This window comes from Strix uralensis, chromosome 2, assembly GCF_047716275.1.
Source record: "Strix uralensis isolate ZFMK-TIS-50842 chromosome 2, bStrUra1, whole genome shotgun sequence".
In the NCBI taxonomy this organism is placed as follows: Eukaryota; Metazoa; Chordata; class Aves; order Strigiformes; family Strigidae; genus Strix; species Strix uralensis.
In genome coordinates, this window is record NC_133973.1 from 31,281,811 (window position 1) to 31,302,375 (window position 20,565).

General features: G+C 38.9%; 2 protein-coding genes across 2 annotated transcripts in view; both read right to left on the reverse strand.

Moving 5' to 3' along the window:
- Positions 1-20,565, reverse strand: part of ADAMTS5 (ADAM metallopeptidase with thrombospondin type 1 motif 5) — a 47,902-nt gene that overhangs the window by 15,643 nt on the left and 11,694 nt on the right. The window contains exons 2-3 of the mRNA XM_074858133.1: positions 19,664-19,796; positions 3,842-4,009 (exon numbers count right to left, since the gene is read on the reverse strand). Of these exons, the coding sequence (XP_074714234.1) occupies positions 3,842-4,009; positions 19,664-19,796 (301 nt within the window). The remainder of the gene's footprint in view (positions 1-3,841; positions 4,010-19,663; positions 19,797-20,565) is intronic.
- LOC141939949 (delta-sarcoglycan-like) lies at positions 5,417-8,666 on the reverse strand. The gene is made up of 2 exons (XM_074860692.1): positions 8,648-8,666; positions 5,417-5,958 (listed from the first exon to the last, which is right to left on the reverse strand). Exons 1-2 carry the CDS (start codon positions 8,664-8,666, stop codon positions 5,417-5,419), a joined length of 561 nt encoding a protein of 186 aa, XP_074716793.1.

The window sequence follows — 20,565 nt, forward strand, 5'->3', positions numbered from 1 at the left end:
CAAACAGATTTCACAAGCTTACATAGAAAATACAGCATTTTTTCCTCTCCACAACACAGGGGAATGAGATTCAAACTTCTCCTTAACTGATACTGCTCTGAGGAAACATGTATAATTTCTATAGAGTCAGATGTTCCAGCTGATCTCACATGATACATTCAAAACTGAAGATAGCAAAGGCCCCTAAGGATTCCCCACAGGGAAAAAAAAAGTCTTTATAGATAGTAGCAGTGTCTACATTTAGACAGGTTACAATGAAGTGCAGGTGTTTTTACCACCAGCTGGTCCAAATTCCTACTTGTAATGGTCAGAAAAGACAGAGTTAAGAAGTTAGAGATTGGTTTGCCCTGTGCCCCCTGGTTGAGAGGGCAGAGAGGGCTTCAGTTCCCTACATTACACTGCAACATACAGAGCATGTAATGTACTGCTATTCCCATTTTTGTCCTGAGTACCAAAGAACATCTGTGTGCCCTGGAATAGAGCAACACTGTTGGCTGATGACAGTGTTAATTAAGCCATCTCATTATCTCTCCTCAGTGTTATGTGTAATGCATCTTGGAAAAAAAAAGCAGAATAAGATCTGTGCAGGAAGCAGATAACCAGGATATAAATTAATTAAAACAGAAATAGTCCTTGTTTCAGGTTGCACAGAGCACTGAGCACTCTGACTAAACACAATAAATCGCAAGCAATCATACCACAGCCTCGTGGTTGGCATGACAGTAAGGGCAATTAGTACCTTAAGAGAGGGCTGGCTAAAAGCAGATGGAAATAAATGTCACTGTCTTCTGGACACTAACTGAGCCTTTTCTTCCTAAATGTCAAACTGCTGTCTGGGGTCATCTCATGAGTGTAAAACAAATGGTGATATCACGACAATGATGCTTATAGTTCTCAGAGTGGGCCTCAGGAGACAGGGAATCAGCACCTTGATCCTCCCCAGACCTCCTGGTTGACCTTGGACGAGACATTTATATTGGGATTTATTTAGCTGACTTTAACTGTATGTAATGCTGGTGTCTGCAATTCAGTCAGCTGTCAGATGTTTCACTACTCAGGCAAACGAGTTTATGGTGTAATTCAGCACCACTAATGCAACTGATGAGATCAGTCAAACCACTGATGCCATTGATTAGACCCCTCTGCACTACAATGGGGACCTGGATGCCTGGTTTAGGAGTAGCTACCTACATAGTAAATACCCACGTTTTATAAGATGAGTCCACTTCCTAGCATCACTTTCCAAATTTAGAAAGTAGGAACATCAGTACTTGACAAAGTGACATTAACGAATTAGAGAGTCAAGACTGTGATGTTTTCTGTTACAGCAGTATGGGGTGAATATCTAAATCTATATGGGAAGCTTACTTAGAGCTTTGACAAGACATTGGCTGTTCTTTTGTAATAGAATACTGCTCACAGATCCAAACTTCTGGACTTCATTCACATTTCATTATGCGTACCCATAAGGAACAGCAGACAAAGTACTTTATTTATTTCCTCACACCAATGCTGCCATTGGAGCTCCTTCTTGAAAACAAAAAGGGAGGGAAAACACTGCAACAGTACATCTGCCCCAGCCAAGGAAAAAAATGAGCAACCCAAAAAGCAGATACATGCGTATTCTGAAGGAAACAGGGAATATGGCACATTTTCACTGTTCTATCATCAGCCCAAAGTAGTCTGAAAGGCAGTGTCATGCTCTACGAGGATCCTGTGGTTTCTGGTATGCTCAGTGTACGTTACAAATGGGAATTATAGAGCTATGGATTCATTCACTGTCTGGAAGAAGAAAATAAAACCAGAAGTTCCCTTCCTAAAATAACACATGTCCTTTCAGCATAATAATTTGAAGAAACTGCAATTTAATTTATTGATTTCCATTTTTACTTCATAGATAGTGTTTGTGTTCTGTTAAGACAAATCTTTGATTTAAAATAAATAAAAATTATAAACTTCAACAGAAAAGGAAGACTGTTACTTAGAAAAGGTCTCTGAAGGTCTCATCTATCAAGAAAAGATTCTCTAAACATTGTATATTTGAAATCACACCAATAGCATCAGTAATAAAAGTAATTCCCAGAGGACTATGGACCTCTATGATGAGAGGTTCAAATTTTCTATGAATTATTTCATCACATCAATAACTCTTTGAGACTACATGCCTGAGTGATAGCTACTCATGAGTATCAGAAAGGGCAATGTACCCCAACCCATCCGCTAACAGACTGACAGATCCTAAGCCCTTTACATGCAGCAAAGAATATATGACTTTGTGAAAAGTCTCAGCAGTTGAGGACTGCCAAACTTCTCAGGCAGTCAGCACACATGACGAACAAGGAGACCATAATGCAGCTCTGAAGGATGTGAAGCTCCTACCTATTTTTACTGGAAAAAACAGGCAGAGTTATATTCTTAGACCTGTAGGACTGATTGTTACAGCCCCTCCTTAACCTCCACACTGAGGCTGGGTCCAGCTCATGGGTAAGGGTCCAAATTTCAAGCATTCCCCAGGTACAAACAAGCCAAAGGTGAGGGGAGTGGGAGAAATGCTCTCTTTGCTTTCTTCATTGTTGGAGAAAGTTGGATGCATAGTAAAAAAGAGTCACGTCACAAAAAACCAAAAATGAGAGCAGAGCCTTTCTACCTGCCTGCAGCAGAAGAGGAACAGAAGAGGCAATGTAGTTCAGAGTTCCTTGCGCTAAGAGGTCATACATGGATGGGAAGGAGGTCCCTTTTTTTTACCCTAGTGAACTGTACTGTATCTCAGTAACTAAACTTAGAAAGGAAAGTTCTCTTCATATGTGGAAACTAACTTGATAACATTAAGTCAATGCCAGAGCAATACGGACCATAAAACAGGACAGTACAGATTAATGGATCTAATAAAATTGAGAGAAAATAAGTCATTCTCCAATAGAGGGAAATAGGAGAAAATATTTCAGAGCGCACTGAAATTAGCCGACAAAATATTGAAGAGCAAAAAAATCTTTACATTCAGCAGACGTACTACACTTTTTAACCATAAGCATTTCGGTTACCATAACAACTTGATCCATTCACTTAATTATGTCATTTTTATCTCAGCATTCTGGAATTTGAATGGTTTGTTTAAGAACTGCAGTTGCTTTGGGAGCACAATGAAGGCTTTAAAATTCATTAAGAGACTGAAGACTATGATTTTTTACTACTACTTTTGGAAAATGAAAGTTTTGCACCTACTCTCCAAAGGGTAAATGACATTTAACAAATATTAGTTACATGACTTGGAAGGTAAGCTCCTGGGGCAGAAGCAATCTTTTATGATATACAGCACAGAGGAGTCTTAATTCTTGCTTACAGCCCCTCTACATAAACATAATAAATATAATGGCATTATAAACATAATAAATGTCATTAATGGTAACAAGAATACACGCACTATGTTCACATCTGTAGTCTAATGCTAAGTAGACCCTATCACTCATTTTTATTTCTGTGAGCAAAAAGCCATTTCCTTGTGTCCTCTGTTTAAAGTACTCTCTAAGCTCATATCTGGAGCATTTGGGAAGACAAGACTAATTTTGTGCTTTTAAAAAAACATCTCCATGTTCCAAACCAAATTATTGCCAACACACAGTCAGTCCATCAGCTCTTTCTTTTCTCTTGCATTTGAACCATGCAAAAGGAAGGTGAGGCTCTGACAGCCTTTTAGACCTTTGCCTTGCTCTGCAAGCACTTCCAAGATAGTCCTGAAGATGAGCAAGGATTGAACAAGCTGGTATAAAATGTTCTTATTAAAAAAATAGATCACAGTAAAAACTAACATGCAGCCGACACAAGATGTGACATAGGTACATACCATGACCATCATCGAAAAATTCTGTTATAGTTGCTGAAGTGCATTTGGACCAGGGTTTTGAAGCATCTATGCTAGTCAGAATGGAGGACATCAGGCGCTTATCTTCCATGGAGCCAAAGTTCTCCTCACAAAATTTGGAGTCATCATGGGAAAGCCCAAGCAGGTGCCCTATAGAAATGAAACAAATTAATAAAATGATATAACTATCCATAACAGAGTTTACCAGCTGGAGCTCACAACCCAGGTAAAATGAATTGTGTAATTAATTTTCAAATTTTGAACAGCAGCACAAAGCAGGCCACTTGAAATGTGGTATCTCTGCTTGAAGACAAAAAAGCTGTGACAATTTACACCATTACATATAGCAAGGAAGTAATGCCATCAGCTGACATGTCATCGAACTGTGCTAACTGAAACCTGATTAAGACTAAAGTGAACTGTACTTATTTATATTAGTAAGAACTACTGTTTATCTAAATAGTCTTTGGCAAGAAAGATTACTACTTCACTCTGTAAAGATGTTCTGCAACATCTGAAAGGTGCTACAGTATCTTTCTAAATGGAGCAACAAAACAAACTGTACATAAATTCTTGAAGTGCACTACTCACTGAAGTGCAAGTACCTTCTACAATATATCAGACAATCTGAATAATGTTTTCAAATAGTCTCTTCCATGTAGATAGCCTTGGTTTGTAAGAGGGTGCTTTTTAGTATTGTTTTGCTTAGGGTTTTAGTTTTGCTGGTTTTTATTTTCAAATGTATATGGTATTGGATATTTATACTCCAGAACACAAAATAATGTGCATATCACAGAATCACAGAATTGTCTAGGTTGGAAAAGACCTTGAAGATGATCCAGTCCAACCATCAACCCAACATTAACAGTTCCCAACTACACCATATCCGTAAGCGCTATGTCGACCCGACTCTTAAACACCTCCAGGCTGGACTTTTCTACTGGCCAAGCTCAATCCATATTTCCCAATAGAGAGCCATGCTTCAGGTCAAAATTAAAGACTGTAATTTAACCTCAGGTATCTTGGATCACTCTAGGTGAACAGTTGGGGTTTTTTTGTTTCTTTTTTTTTTTTTTGTTTTCATGACACTGATTTAATGGTGCAAAAATAATCAGAGATGCTTTGCTTCCCTTTGTATGTTGGTGGGTCTACATCAGTTCCAAGGTCTTGCCCAGCCAGCAATCCTATTGCTCTGAGAACATGATCAAAAATGAGGGGTGATCATTAGACTATATAAATACAGAAGGGTCCAGGGGAGCATCAAATCCAATTCAGCAGATTGTACCAGTAAATTTTAGTGTGGGAAAGAGAAATGCTACACAAATGTAACGGGGTCACCCTGGGATTCCTTGTACTGAAACATCATTTTACACAGAGGATATATATATATTTTATATATATATTTTTATATATATATATTCACACACACGCACGCGCACACACAAAGAAAGTCTTTGATAGGCTTTCTGTGTTCTAGTAAAAGTAGTTGGCAGCTGCAATCTGTGAGACCAGAACTGGCTTTTGTGCTGCCTGTGCTGCCCCTCTGCAAACTGTCTCTCAATGGCAGACGCTCGTATTTATCTGGCAGGTTGAGCTAGTGCCTGCCTGAGACAGAAATAACCTCCCACTGGGACACACACAGAGCTCGTAGATTTTTTGCCTGGACCCTGTAGAAGAGGAAGATCCTTGAGGCAAATCAGGTAGTTTGATTTTTGCAGAATCCAACGTTATCTCTCCATCTTTGGATTCCAGCCTGAGCTCTGTCCTGCACATGGCTTTCAAGCTGCCGGCCTCAGCGTTGATCTCGATGCCTTTTGGAGCCTCCATCACCAGTGCATGCATAGGTGACTCCAGTCTTAGTTCCTTGAAGGGGTCTGCCCTGACATTGGGAGTTTCTGTAGATTTAGGGAACACTGTGCCTTCTGCTCCTAAAACTCTCAATCTCTCTGCTCCAACCACCACTTTGTTGTCATCTGCAGAAAACAGCAATTTTCCAGAGAGGGTTTTCACCTCAAATTTTTGGCTGTGTGCTTCCACTGCTTGGGGACCTGTTATAAGGTGAGTAAGGATGAGTAAGAATAAAGCAGCCCATGATGGAACTTGCAGAAATCCTTAATGTCCAGTGCTAGAGAAGTTCTTATACGTGCGACAGCAACCTTTTCTGTAGATCAGCAAGCCCCATCTTCTCTAGCCTCTGAGCAACAGTAATAGATTGCAGGCAACACACTTTGTTCCCTCTGTAAACATCAGGTTTAGCTTTAATTTCCATGCCCACATTGGATTATTTCACAGCCAACTTACTATCCAAGAGGTAGAAGGCTGAATGGGAACCAAAGCTGCAGAGAGCTCAAGCCTGAATTTAACACTCATAGTCTTTAACCTAGGCCAGGAGATGATAAGGACAAAGACCATCCATCAAAGCCACTGCAGAGAAATAAACCTGATGCCCTCAAATAGCAGCTGAAGAGACACATTGTATTACTCTGCAATAACTAAAAGTCTTCTATGTACCATCGGCTTCGTGTTTTGGTATAACTGCTGTAGACTAGCTGTAAGGTGACACAAGTGAGGACCCTGATGGCAGAATATCATATTCTGATATTCATAGTAATAGGCATGACAATAGTAATAACAATAATAATACCTACAGTACAGGCTGGAAAAGAAGAAAATCAGCAAATTTTACCTATTTGCCTTATATAAACTTGCCATTATGTTGTTTTCATCTGCTTTGGGGGAGAAGCCAAGAGGAGAGAGATGGAGGCAGCACTCACTGCTGAGCTGTATCTGAGGCTAGGAAAGTAGCTATCTGACCAGAAGTCTGTGTTAAGGCTACAGGAGATCAGAAATCAGGGTTTCTGTCCTGTGAGAGAAGCCAAGGTATCATCTGGCAGCCTTACTCACATGCTGGATTCCTGACCTAAGGATGGAGCTACAGGAAAAGTGACAAGACATCCTTTATCTATCACTTCTAGTTGTACCAGAGATGACTGAGAACAGTCAGTCGATCTTCTGCAGCTAATGAATCCCCACTGGAGGGGAGGTGGGAAGGAGAATGAAGAGGGCATTTCTCTTTTTTTCCCCTCTTCCTCTGATGTGCACACATTTACCAACATCATACAAATACAGCTACTATTTGAATAAAAGGCCTTGTAGTTTTATAAATGCTGGTAAGAATTTATTCAAGGAATCTGGGTTAACACTGATGAGAGTTAATACTCCTTTCCCTGTTACTACTGTTGCTAATTACTATTGCAATGCTATATCGCAAGTACATTGCTGCAAAAACATAATAAATCAGACTTTCACACTGAAGGCGTGTCTAATTACTAGTGTGTTTTATATGCAAGATTTGGGCTTATTTTTTTCTGATATGTAAAACCACTTTCCTTTGGCAATACTTATATATGGGCCAGATAATGCTATTTATTTATATGTTTCACTGAGACACAACTGAGTATCAGTAGGTGCATGTTAAGTTTCAATCTGTTATAGCACTATATAAATACTTGCTCTGAAGACATGACATCTTATGCTATTTAAACCAAATGATGGCGTTGAGCAGAATAATTCACTAGTAAGATTATTATTTCAAACAGACTCATTTCTGTGACAGAATAACCAAGTAATCAGTGCATCACTTCTAACCTATAGAGCAAATTCTGTGGAAGTGTCACAGGCTAAGTGTTTAATGAATCAGCAGCTACAGTGCCAATGAGGACTACCTCTGACTTTGCCAAAGTCCTAGATGCCAACAATGAGAATCTTCAGGAAATGCAAAGATGATGTTATTTTTGGCTGCTGTTCTATACAATGTTATCGCTAAGCTTATACTCAAGCTAATGCACTGAATGGCACCAGGTCGCACCTCATGTCAGAACTATGAGCACAGCTGACAGGTTAATGAACCTCAATGCAGGCCTAGTAGCAGTAGAACTAGAACCATTTTCTGCTGACATTAATTAACCCCTTGTAGCATGTTTCACCAGTGTTTTGTTAACTTAAGCATTTACTAGAGAGGGCTTTAGGCCTATCCTCTAGCTTTTGTTGACAGACCCCTCCATATGTGGTACAGCTCCCCATTTAAGTTCAAGACCACACACACTCTGCTTTGCAGAGCTGTTCAGGAGTTTCAGCCAGTTTCTTATATTTTGCTTGAATCCGTGAACTTGAATATGCATATACTACTAATCAATCAACCTGAAATATTCGCAAAAAATTAGCCCAGCAACCAAGAAAACACCATGCTGGTTAGACCTAAGCCTCACTATAGCCATCTTCTCAGAGGCAACTTGTATGCTTAAAGGTTGCAGGAAGAATGCTTTTGTATTTAATGTCCCAAGACTGCTCATAGTTGCAGAAATTACTTCACTGCAGCATGCTTATCAAATAAGGTAATGAGGTTCTGTCAGTGGAAAAGGAATTTAATTTCTAAGTCACTGGACTTGATACTAAAGAGCTCTGGGTGAATAACAAAAGCTGGAGAACTGTTCTAAAAAGTTCGGCTGAGTAACATCCCATGGCACACAATGCACGTTCAGTGTAGGATATGAATAATAGTTGGATGCAAACCAGCAATTTAAGAACTTAATTTTTCAGAGTGCTCAACATTTTATAGCACCATTCAGAACTATCCAAAACTCTGTGATGTGAAGGATTCAGTCTTGTAGGGCAGAATTCAAGTTTCTTAACCTTAACACCCTCTGACACTGTTCTGCAACACTCCACACATTTAAGATACAACTTTGCTCTCTATACAAATCTTCTTCTTGCATAACCATACTTCACCTTTTGTAACTTTGTTCATCTTATGTGACTGACATCCCACATGAGCATGTAATAAAAGACTTAATACGGTCCAGATACGCACAGGCTCTGTTAATGCTGATGCTTCTGAATATGCAACTTGGACATCTCTTTAAGTTTCTCTGCTACCTATGACATCCTTTTAACACAGTTTTTGTGTAAGTTCCTCCTTGCACCAACTTCATCAGTCCTGGCTTTCGAAAGACCTCTTTGTCTTTCCTACGTGTGTTTTTCAGCCCCAGCTCCTCCCGCAGTGCAATTTGTAAGCAACCTCTGCTTAGAACTACCTACTGTCAGAGTAATGTGGTCACACCACATCAAACTACAGAGATCCTACAGCCAAGCAATGTGAATGCCTCTGGAGCAGCCAAGGAGTATATTGTGCTTTAGCTTGCTCCTGGCTTCCCTGCCTGAAGATGGTGCAGTTTCCTTCCCTCTCTACTCTGAAAGATGCACTGACTCTGCAGAGAATGTAACTGCTGAACTGTGGACTGAAGTTGTTCTTCCTTTCTTTTTCCTCCTTCATATACACAAATAAAATAATAAAATCCTTCAGATATGAGAAAGCTTGCAGCCAAACTTCAAGCTCTTCACTTCAAGCAGAGAGACTGAAAATTTTTTCATAAAACGATTTCAAATTAGCCTCCCTCTCAGAAATGGCTGGACAGTCTCTGTGGAGAAGTTCAGAGTAAATAAGTAAAACAAAATGCTTCTCAGGTGACTGTTCAGCACAGAACATTTCATCCCAAATGCGCTGGCAAACACACAGGAAACTGCAAGAGGGTCACCTTCTGGAAAGTGTCAAGCCTCTGGCTTCACCTTTAATTAGAGTGCAGCATAACTTCTATACTTCACCGTGATAAATGGGGTGAACTGAGGACATACCTCATTAACAGTGTCTACTTTGTCATATTAATGAGGCCATTGTCCTAATGCATGATGAGAACTAAGTCACTTACTGGGCAGACTTCAGCTTTTTGAAGAGAAACTTCCCAAAATATTCGTGAATCTCTTGTTATTTTAAAATTTTTAAAAAACAATTAAAAAAAATCAGGACCAGGAAAGAAGTAGTAAGTAGCAAATAATTTCCAAAATATTTAATTCCAATTGTCAATATTTGAGCTTCTCAATTAGCCACCAGTGACATTAGTGAGGATAATAGCTGTTTATAGCATTAAATACATGGATTCTAGCTTTCCATACTGATATGCCAGTTATACTGATACGCCAGTTAACTTTGTATGCATGCTTACAAACACTGTGAACGCAATTTTCAAAGAATTTTATGGAACTAAAAGTTCTAGTTCCTATCACAACCTAAATCTTTCTCTGTCCTAACTTTGCCTTTTAAGGCATTCTGACCAGACTTAAAACAGATTAAAGCATATGATAAACTTCCAAAGACTCTTAAAATTGTTTTTGCATTTAATTAAAAATAATCAAAATTCAAAATATCACAGCAATATGTAATCTCTAAATACTGCCTAGCTAAGGTATGCTCTTTTTAGCACAGAAGTGACAACAACTAAGTACTTCTACACCTGTGCCCTTTGTCCTTTTGCATCCAAGAATTAAAGAAGGGACACTTCCCTTTCTACTTGAAAAGTCTCCCCCTCACCATCCCTCGCATGCATGAATGTGCTTGTATTATCACATATTGCTCAGGACATTAGGGTGGTTTCTGGCGTTTTACTGGTGGGGTCTTTCTTTCATAAGAACTAAAGCGAAAAGGTTACAGGTGATCTTTCAAGTGATCCTGTATATAAGCTTAATTCCAGAGAAAACTTTGGGCAAAAGCGAAGACTTAAGGAACATGAATCTTACAGAGAAGGCTTTTAAAAACAATACCAGTTTCAGCACCACACCATTTTCTACTACTATGAACTTCAAACAAGGCTATTGAAAAAAAGAAAAAAAAAAAACCAAGGCTCCCAGCAGCTGTGTAAAATGATGACTGATGGAGAATGGGTTAGTAGATCATCTGATGTTTTCTACTTAATGAAGCATCTTACTGGTGTTGACAGTTCCCACTGAGCGAAAATGACATAATATAATTTTACCAGCAGGATGGTGTTTAGTTAAGTTATGCTGTAGGAATGCACAAAATGGTAAAAGAAACAGATGGCGAGGAGGCAGGGTTTACCCTCATGCAAATGAAGAGGAGCTAGCCTTCTTGTAAGTTGGTTCCTTCCCAAACAGCAAAAAGACCAACCACCTAAATGGACTGACAGCCTTTCCTCACAGCCTTCCTTCTCCCCTTGAGATGAGACAAAGTGTGACTACATCAGTAAGCTGTTTCTGAAAGCAGTATGAAAGCAACCTGCAGACTTTGGACCCCTGTGTATTTTGGAACATCATCTGCAAGGGGCTCACGGCACAGCTCAGTCTGTTTAAATCCTGAAGAAAGAAATGAAGGAGACAACAGCAGTCATCAGCCCCTGCATCCCAGTTCACCTGCACTGCCTGCATTCCTCACAGTGGACCTTGCACTGCACAAGACTGCCTATCCCAGCAACTACTGCAGGCCAACACCCGTTACAGCCCAACAGGAAATAAATACCCACAATGGGTTCAAAAAGAATTCCTACACCTTGTAGGAATGGGGTGTAAATTCCTAATATAAGGTGGGAATACTCCAAAGCAATTATGACAAGTCAGGTAGAAGTTACATCCTCTCTAAGTATCAGGACACAAATTGCTCTGCAGGTAAATCAGGAGCATATCAGAGCTATGTTAGATGTGTGATGACACACATTGCACTGCAGCTATTTGCTTCTCAGGAGTGCTGGGAAGCAAAACAGAAGTTTGGATATTTCTGAATTTTCTTAAAATACATTGCCAGACCATCTTTAGAGGTTCTCTGAGTGAAGAGCATGCAAAAATTACTCTAATCTCATTTATTTTCCACTGGTATATGAAGTATAGGAATAAAGAAAACAGCGTTCCCAATGTACAGCAATTAAAACACAGCTTTTGCTAGAACACAAATTGTGGTGGCTTTTCTGGAAGAAAACCCCAACAACCTTGTTTATGGACATACACAGATCTCTACTGCTTGAGCTGAACAGCATGTTAAAGTACAGCTCTTGCACTGAATTTGACCACAGGACACATGCAAAGTGACACAGCATGCTAAAAAATGCTGCAGGCATTGTAATTTGTTTTCTTAGAAAAGTTCAGCATCGACAAAGCATGTGTTTTTCAGTGAGGTCATGCCTTTCACCTAATTTTCAGTGGGGATGACTGGGGTACAAAAGAAGGTCAAGTGACTTGCCCAAGGTTACCCAGTGAGTCACTGGCTCTCACGGGATCAGGACTCAGGAAGCTCCTGGCTCAACATTCCTTGGTCTAATCACCAGTCTGTACCTTCTGCACAAGCCTCTCGCTCTCTCCTTTACTAAACAAAGATTGCATGCAGTAACTCTTTTAAAATAAAACCATTTCTTTCTGCATGTACTGTTTTTCTAACTTGTGCAAGTACTTGACTCTTCATTAAGAAATGCATACTATCGCTCAGAAATCTTCTTGAAGTCATGGGAATTTTGCATAAAAAAACGATGGACCTAAGCAATACTGATTAATAAAGTTTTTTGATAAAACAGAAGTGTTTTGAATTACACAAGCTTACAAAAAACATGCTTTGAATATAAAATTGGCTATTTTCCTTTCTTTATACTTGAACTTTCCTTCCAGTTTTCTTTTTTTTTTGACTGCTATCCATCACTTATGGAAAAAAAAAAAAAAAAAATCACTCTCTCTTCTAAATCTCCAGCCCAGAGGCAGTTTTTAATATTTCTGGCTTAAAAGAGTTCTTCAGACTGAATGAAACAATAGTCTGAAGTGCAGCTCCTTTTCAGGAGCAGACATAAAAAAAAGCCACAATCAGACATTCATACACCAGTTCTGCAGACTTTACACAAAACAAACTTCTGCTGAAATGGCTTGTTATAACAGACTTCTGTGGGAGATCACAGATACATCATCCCTGTCAGACAGACAATTTGCTGGCAAAATTCTGTCCAGGCAATGTGGACTAGGCAATCAGAAACCACTATGTCTACGTAGACTCAAATAATCATTAAAAAGATGTGGTCTTGGAGGTCCGTGCTACATCTGCTATGTTAATTAATGGGGCATGTAGAAGACAAATATTAATTTTAATGAAAAAGCAGGAGATGGCGACACCCCTTTCACATCTGTCCAACTCAGAGTAACTCGCAAAGAATATAATTCATGGCAGCTCATGGTAAAAGAATGTAAAAATTGCTTGTCTGCTGCCTGTTTACTGGGTAATTCTGCCTTCCTCTCCGTACTGGAAGTACTTTCCACACAAAACCTACATGATTGTATCGATAGTATTTACCTGCCAAGGAGGAAAGCAATCCCTACTTTCCCCTGCAGTCTGGAAGACTGGGGGTTCAGGTACACACAGCTGAAGTGGTCTTCTTCTAGAATCATAGAATCATTTATGTTAGAAAAGAGCCTTAAGATCATTGAGTCCAACTGTAAACCTAACACTGCCAAGTCCACCACTAAACCATGTCCCTAAAATAATTTTTGATAATGATTGTTCTGAAACATTAGGCAAAACACAGTTTCATTCTCAATTCCCGTATGGTTGCAAAGATACTGATATTTCACTCTATATATTTGGCTTTAAGTTATGATGTTTCAGGATCTGCAGCAGCTTTTCAAAGCATAGCGCTTGTTTAATCTAATTCTTTATGAGGCTACATGTACACAAAGATCAGCACAACTCCAGCAAACCTCTGAAAACTCAGGCAATGTTAGTGCTGTGTCTGAGTCACTTCCTGAAGTCTCTGGTTGAGAACTTGGCCTTCCATCTCCTCACTAACTTCTCTGTCAGAATTGCTTCACAGTCGTTAAGAAGGCAAAGATCCCCAATCTACTCAGACTTAAAAGTACGTGGTAGATAGAGAAAAGCCCAAGCATATTTAGAACCTGAGGATTCAATATTTCTACATCATATCAATTTCCCCCTTCCACCTCTCCACTTTTCCACACAAACTGACTCAGTTTCACTAAAAAAGGCTTGTTTTAAGCACCATTTGTGGTGGCTACAGGTGGAACAATTATATATGACATACAACATCGTAAGTTAATCAAAATATTTTTGGGCAAGCCAAGAATTTTTACCCAAAATTTTAACCAGCAACCTTTTGTACAGCTGATATTTATTTTTTGAAGCAACAGTTAAATTTTCTGCCCCAGTCTTCACCTCTTGTGAAGGCTTAGCTTTGACTGCCCATCTTTCATGGGCTTAATTCAAGAGCTTTTGCAAGCAGAAGTCTAGATAGAACTTTCACAAAGGTTCAAAGAGAAGGAATCAAGCAATTTTCCTGATGTATGTCATCAGAGAAGACTTGGATGAGTGTACACTCTCTTTTTTTGTTGTTTTAAGAAAGCAGATCTGCCTAATTATGACTACCTGGATATTTGCCTAAACTTCATCTGTCATGAAGGAAACATAATACAAAAGTCAGACAACCTTCACCATTTTTTCATGTGACTATGAGATTATGTGCCCTTGGCCATGTATCCCCCTTGAAATGAAAGGCTACAGAAGATTTGTACCTGTCAAGTCTGAAGCTTGTCTTTATCTGCTTTATCTTGACAGCCTTGAAATCAAAGGGCTACATGTTCAGCAGTGGAAAAGAAAAGATGACTGTATTTAGTTACTTTTGAGTGTATACACAATGAGCACATGTGGTAAAATATGGAATAAGTATTTTTTGACTCTTCTATGGACATCAAAAGCAACATTTAAATGTCATATGCATTGTTCTTGGTTTCAGTTTTTTTCTCAAGAAGGGTCAGAATCATAGTTTGGTATAAAGGTTACATAGGCTAGACATGGTAGACATGGCCCTTTTTCTGAAGAGGCCTACAACTCAAATACAGGCTTGGGCTCTGAATAAATACTTTGAATCCACTCAGAATTCAGAAAAATGGTATTCTGATATATTTCAGTGAACCACCTCAGTAGGGACCCCAGGAGTGATACCTCACTGCTAAAATGGCTTCTTTTACATAAAATCATGCTCTCTAATAAAGCACTACACTTTGATGACAGCGCTTGCAATACTTTTGTCCTCAGTGGTGGCAGATGCCACTGAATGATGGCATGCTGAAAAAGATTTGGTATTAAACATGTTATTTTCAAGTTTTAGTTTCTGTACAGTTCCTTGATTTTTAGGTGTTACACAGTATAGCTGTGGAGGAAGTTGTGGTAACTTCACATAACCATAGAAAATGAGGCTGAGAGGAGACCTTGAAAAGCCATCTTGTGCATCCCTAGGGTAGGACCAGAGTCCCCTAAGCCACAGCTGTTTTAGCCAGCCAGCTCCTGCAAACCTCCAGTAATGGGATTTCACAGCCTGCCCAAGCAATTAATTCCTGCCCTTAACTGTCCTTTTGGTTAGATGATTTTGGCTAATGCTTAAAGTAAATCTCCCTTGCTGCAATTTAAGACCATTACCCCTTGTGCTGTCCCAGGTGGACATGGAGAATGATTTATTATGTAAATTTTTGCAACAATTTTTTTAATATATTTGAAGACCGCTTTTATGCCCCTCTTTGGCCTTCCCTTCTCCAAAGTCACATGTAAAAGATAAAAGAAAACTAATGAACAGAGGTTTAATTAGTTCCATGTAGCAATTTTAGAGCTATATTCTAAAAATAAAATACTTGGAAAGAACATCAGTAAACTATATTACTCAGGAGGATAGAGGGAGTAATAGCTTGCCAGCGTGGTTGCATAACAGAGAAATAGGAACTTTGCAAAAGGTCAAATGAACATTACCACTGAGCAAAAAGGCAACGCTTTCTCTGTATCTCCTCTTAAAAAAAATTCTTCAAGGTTTATGAAAAGAATAAAGATACATATGATTTAAGTTATTAGGCCCATTTAACTCTCACTGAACTAAACCAGAGCTTTGCCTGCTTAAAGACTACAGGAAGGATGCTTTTGTATTTAAGGACTAGATCGAAACTTAAGAGACAAGCTAATCCTTGGTTTTCCTTGAGACCTCCTTTGTGATTTTGGGAAATTACCTATTGATAAAACAAGCAGTAGCTCCACTTATTTCTCTTGAACTCTTCTCCTTTTGTTTTTTGTAGATGACAAACCCTTTAGGACGGCAGGCTGTCTGTAGCAAAGCATGCGGGACTCCAGCATAGGACGAGCCAAAGTCAGCAGAAACTTCAGACCGTGACTGCATCATAAAATGCAACACCAGGCTACCAAACAAGGAATTGTCAAGTATTGGATAGATCCCATTGGAAGAGATGTTAAACGTAACTTCAAATTGATTGACTGCGTCTGTTGGTAATGTTGGATTATCTTTATTTTCATGGGATGAACAGGTTGTTTTATAATTCAACACTGTAAAAGCAACAAACCTCCAACCCAAAAGTCCAGAGTTAGAGTGAAAAGTGAAAATGTAGTTATTTTTGTTTCCTGATGGTTATTTTAATAAGGGATATATGGAGAAGCAATATGCTAGTGCTGACCTATGAAAAACATTAAATAAATGTTGAGATTGTGAGCAATCATAGGTTCTTTAATGCTTTTCTCTAGATGTCTCTGTGAAGCAGGGAAGTGCATGAAATAAAGAACCATAATTTTTTTTACAGACAATAGGTTGATGATAACAAAGACTTAGATAATGTCTACATACTGTGCCTAAGCTAGCTCAGGTATCCCTGCAAAGCTGTGGAGGCACAGCTGAAGGAGTTGCTTAAAGTCAAAAAAGACACCCATATGCCACAACATGGAGCTGAACTGATGATTTCAGGCAAAAATCCAGAAGACTATTTTTGTCACAGCAAAGCTACTGCTGTCCAAACTGATAGCAGCATGTCCCATGCTGGAAAATAACCATATATGGATTTACCATTAGTGGCTGGATGGACAAGCTATGATTTAAAGATAACATTTATGTTATTAGCACTGCTTTCCTTTATTGTGAGGAGAAACTGGATTATCACATTGCAAGTTACAAGGTTTCCTCCTGGTTTTTTTGTTGCATTAGCCTCGTTTTCTGCATTTGACATTGGGACAAATTATTACTGATTTTCCTACACACAAGTAGGACAAGATTCAGGTCCTACCTCATCAATCTTTACGTATGGATCTCCACCTTTTATTGGCAGCTAATCAGTTGTACTCAGAATCTGGTTGTATCTATTCCTTACTGTGCTCTCATTTACAGCTCGTTGGAGATTTTGCTTGTTATTGCTGCTCATTCATACTCTCCCCCTCAAAATCCATCTATTTTATCTGAAACAAAGAAAACATCTAACACATAAAATAGTAGAAACCCTGGCAACAGAAGTGGCAGGCTTTATTCTGTAGGAGGCTGCTTTTTTGCTTCCTATGCATGTATCCAACCTGAGCCCCTGGGCTGTGCATCGTCCTGTTTGGTTGAGCTACAGTTCCATTTACTTTGGTTGCCTTCCAGAGAAAGAATCTGCTCCTCAGAAATGCTCTTGGATCCTTCAGAGAGGAAACAAGAGCATTCACATGCCCTTGGAAGTCAAAGTGAGGACACACAGCCATTCTCTGGATCAAGACTGTGTTAATGATGCTGCATGTGCTACCCATGCACACGCAGCAGGGTTATTTAAAAAACTGCAGACAGTGACTCTGATTCACTTAGAGGCTCATCTTGTTCTTCTGACTGACAGAAAGGAGCATCTTAGGCTTAGAGCCCTTAGCATCCCCCCTGCCTTGCAGGGCGTCTCCTATGTTGCCAGGTGAATTCCACCCAATAACTAAGCTGCTGTAAAATTAAAGCTACACCCTACCCACAGGACAGGGGGAACTTTAAGACTTCTGAATTGTAGGAAGAAATCCGGTCTCCAAATAAAATAAAGTGAGGTTTTCCCCAAAGTGCTTAACTAAAGGGTATCCATGCCACACTCTTATTTTTCATCCTTTTTTGACCTTTAATTTAATCTAAGTACTCAAGCAATTTCAGCTGTGTTTTCTTCTCAACTTCTCCCACTTCAGGCCACACACACAAAGATCATTCTGTGACTTGACACCCCTCCTTTCTTAAAATCTTATGGTGAGGAGAAAAAAAAAGGATGTTATTTTAAACAACCTCAAACTAGATTTTTTTTGTCCATTAGGGTACTTATTTATTCGTTTCAATTCATGCCTTTTTTACATTGAAAATTATAGCTTTTACAGATTCCTGTAAACGTCTAGGTATGAAATAAAAAATGTGCCTTTAGATCACTAAAAATAATTCACTTTTGTTTCCATTTTCTTTGTGTGTAATTCAAATGAATAATAGGTATATTTACTGCTCATCCCTATCTTTATTGATCTATGTTTTTTCATTTTTAATCTATCTAAACATGTATTTATTGCTGATAAAATTGTAGTCGAGACACATTACTCACCTCTTCACACACCACATATATCAGCAGTGCCTCGTCCAACCTCGCCAATGCCTGCTAACCTTCAGCATTAAGCATCACTTCTGGATGCAAGAAGATACAAGCAGTCCCTCTAGCAGGCTTGAGTGACAGGTTAAGTTTGCCAATCTATTTACTTGTCCCAGTTCTAGACCAGGTTCATGATAAGTCATTAGCTTCACAGCATCCAGGCTTGATGCCACTAAACTCATCTAATGTGAAGTTGTATTCCATGTATTACTGTACTTATCTCCAAATATTCTGAATTAGTGATTTCAGAGGGCTTTTTCTTTTATAATTATATTCTTGTTTATTAAAATAAAATTTCTGTTTTGGGGACTTACTCTGCCACAACATTTTAGGTTTTCATGCAACACATGATCCCTCTCCAGCCGCTACTTATTTCATTTCTTTGTAGCACCATAAGAGCAGTAGGGTTAAGTTCGCTAATCGTTGAAGGGTCAGGTCACTGACACGCCAGCTGCTTTTTCATACTTGGTGACCTCTGGTTGCTGAGCCAGATGTATATATAAGGCACACAACAGGCTCTACCTGCTAGCTACTTGAAAATTGAACTACTGCAATGATACTCCCAAAGCAAACTTTACTTTGGTTTGGCATGAGGTACAAGGCAATTCAGCAATTGGCTCTCTCTGAAAGTTCTCTTTTCCTTGTTTTTTCCTTCCAAGAATGTTAAAAAAAAAAAATGTTCTCCACTTTTAAATTACTGTTCACTCACCAAAGCGAACAGCCCTCATACCAAATGTATTTCTAGTGAATACAGCTCACAAAACATCAGTAAATTAAAAAAAATCAAGATGGCAGTAGTCTCTCTGAAGGAATATATCATGACATAATATCCTAGAATATGAACTTTCTTCTGTCAATAAATTTATCTTAAATCCTCTGAGGGGTACATGTAAGGCTCTTACATTAAATTGCTGTCCACTGAGGAGGAAACTGAAACAAAGTTAAACTGAAACAAATTTTTTGACCAAACCGTTATCACCTAAATACTATGTCACTTATTTTAGTATTCACATTAGTACCGTATTTTAGCATAGAGGTGGAATTTCCATACACTTAGAAAAAGATTAGAATTCTGTTTTCTTCCACAAAAGCCTTCCTCTGCAGGCAATACACTGTCCCAGGAAAAAGTTTCATTAACAGTAGAGCATGGAAGTAGTTCAAAAAGGTGAGTTATTTTCCACTGCGTATGCACTAAATGCATGCGAATTACAATAGATAGGCCAAACGCTTTCTCAAGAGGGACACGTACTGACATCTCTGGACAGTAGCAGCAGCCTTTGAATTTTCACTTCAACCACTGCTTAGAAATGACACTGTCAGAAAGGAAACACCTACTGTGCGCCTTCACTTGCCTTCTGATCCCTTATTAGTTAACCCTGAAGTGCATATGTATACAGCCTTAATCCCCAAGTGAGTATCTGGACCAGGGGAAATCTGGAATTAATTGCGAAGTATTTTGGTTACTAATGCAGCTGTTACAAGTGTTTGATTTGGCAAGCGAACAGAAAAGGCACTGCATACCAATTTCGTGAGCCACTGTAAAAGCTGCATGGAGGCCGTCATCTTCAATCACTGCACAGCTGCGCTCAGGAGAGCATATGGTCCCAACGTCTGCCATTCCCAGAGTATCACATGAATGATGCCCACATAAATCCTGTCCAGGAAGGAAAAAAAAAAAAAAAAATCATTAAAATAAATTTTTACACCCATAGGTAACAACAGGTTAAAGTCACCATCTCTTTGCAAACAGCAGAACCTGGATAAAAACATCAATGTAAGCTTCCATCTAAAGATGTCAATGTAGTTTAAAAGAACAATGACCCAATCCCACCCCTGGTAAAGTCAGTGGGAGTATTTTAATTGACTTAACAAGATTTGGATATGTTCTGTAATTAATTATTGTTAGTTATATTTTTATTTCTGCAATGCATACAGAGGCTCAAACTTGCATTGAGTTAGATACTCAAAATACATGCCGTAGAAGCATTTTTCATTGACAATAAAAACATTCTCTTTATTTACAGAAGGTGAACCAAGGTGCAGAGAGAAAGCTTCAGATTCCTGATCAGTCCTTGAACCAGAGATCACCTTTCTTCTCCAAAGGCAAGTCCTATACTTGCACTTAAAGAAATGAGATTGTTATATATTAAACCTCATGTCACATCTGTCAAGTAGTACAATGATTAATAATGTATTACCCAATATACCAAGTATTTAAGCAATTCTTAGAGGTTGCTTGAAGACTCAGTGATATGACAGAGTGTAGAATCCCTTGATTCCTAGTCTTACTAGTGCAACAATTGGATCATGTTTCCTACTCGTAGATACGGGGTGTCTCCAAAAACCACGCAGGTAGCATTAAGTTTTTTCTTTCTCTTCCAGGATGATAATGATGAATGCAGCTTTGGTCAGACATAGTGTTT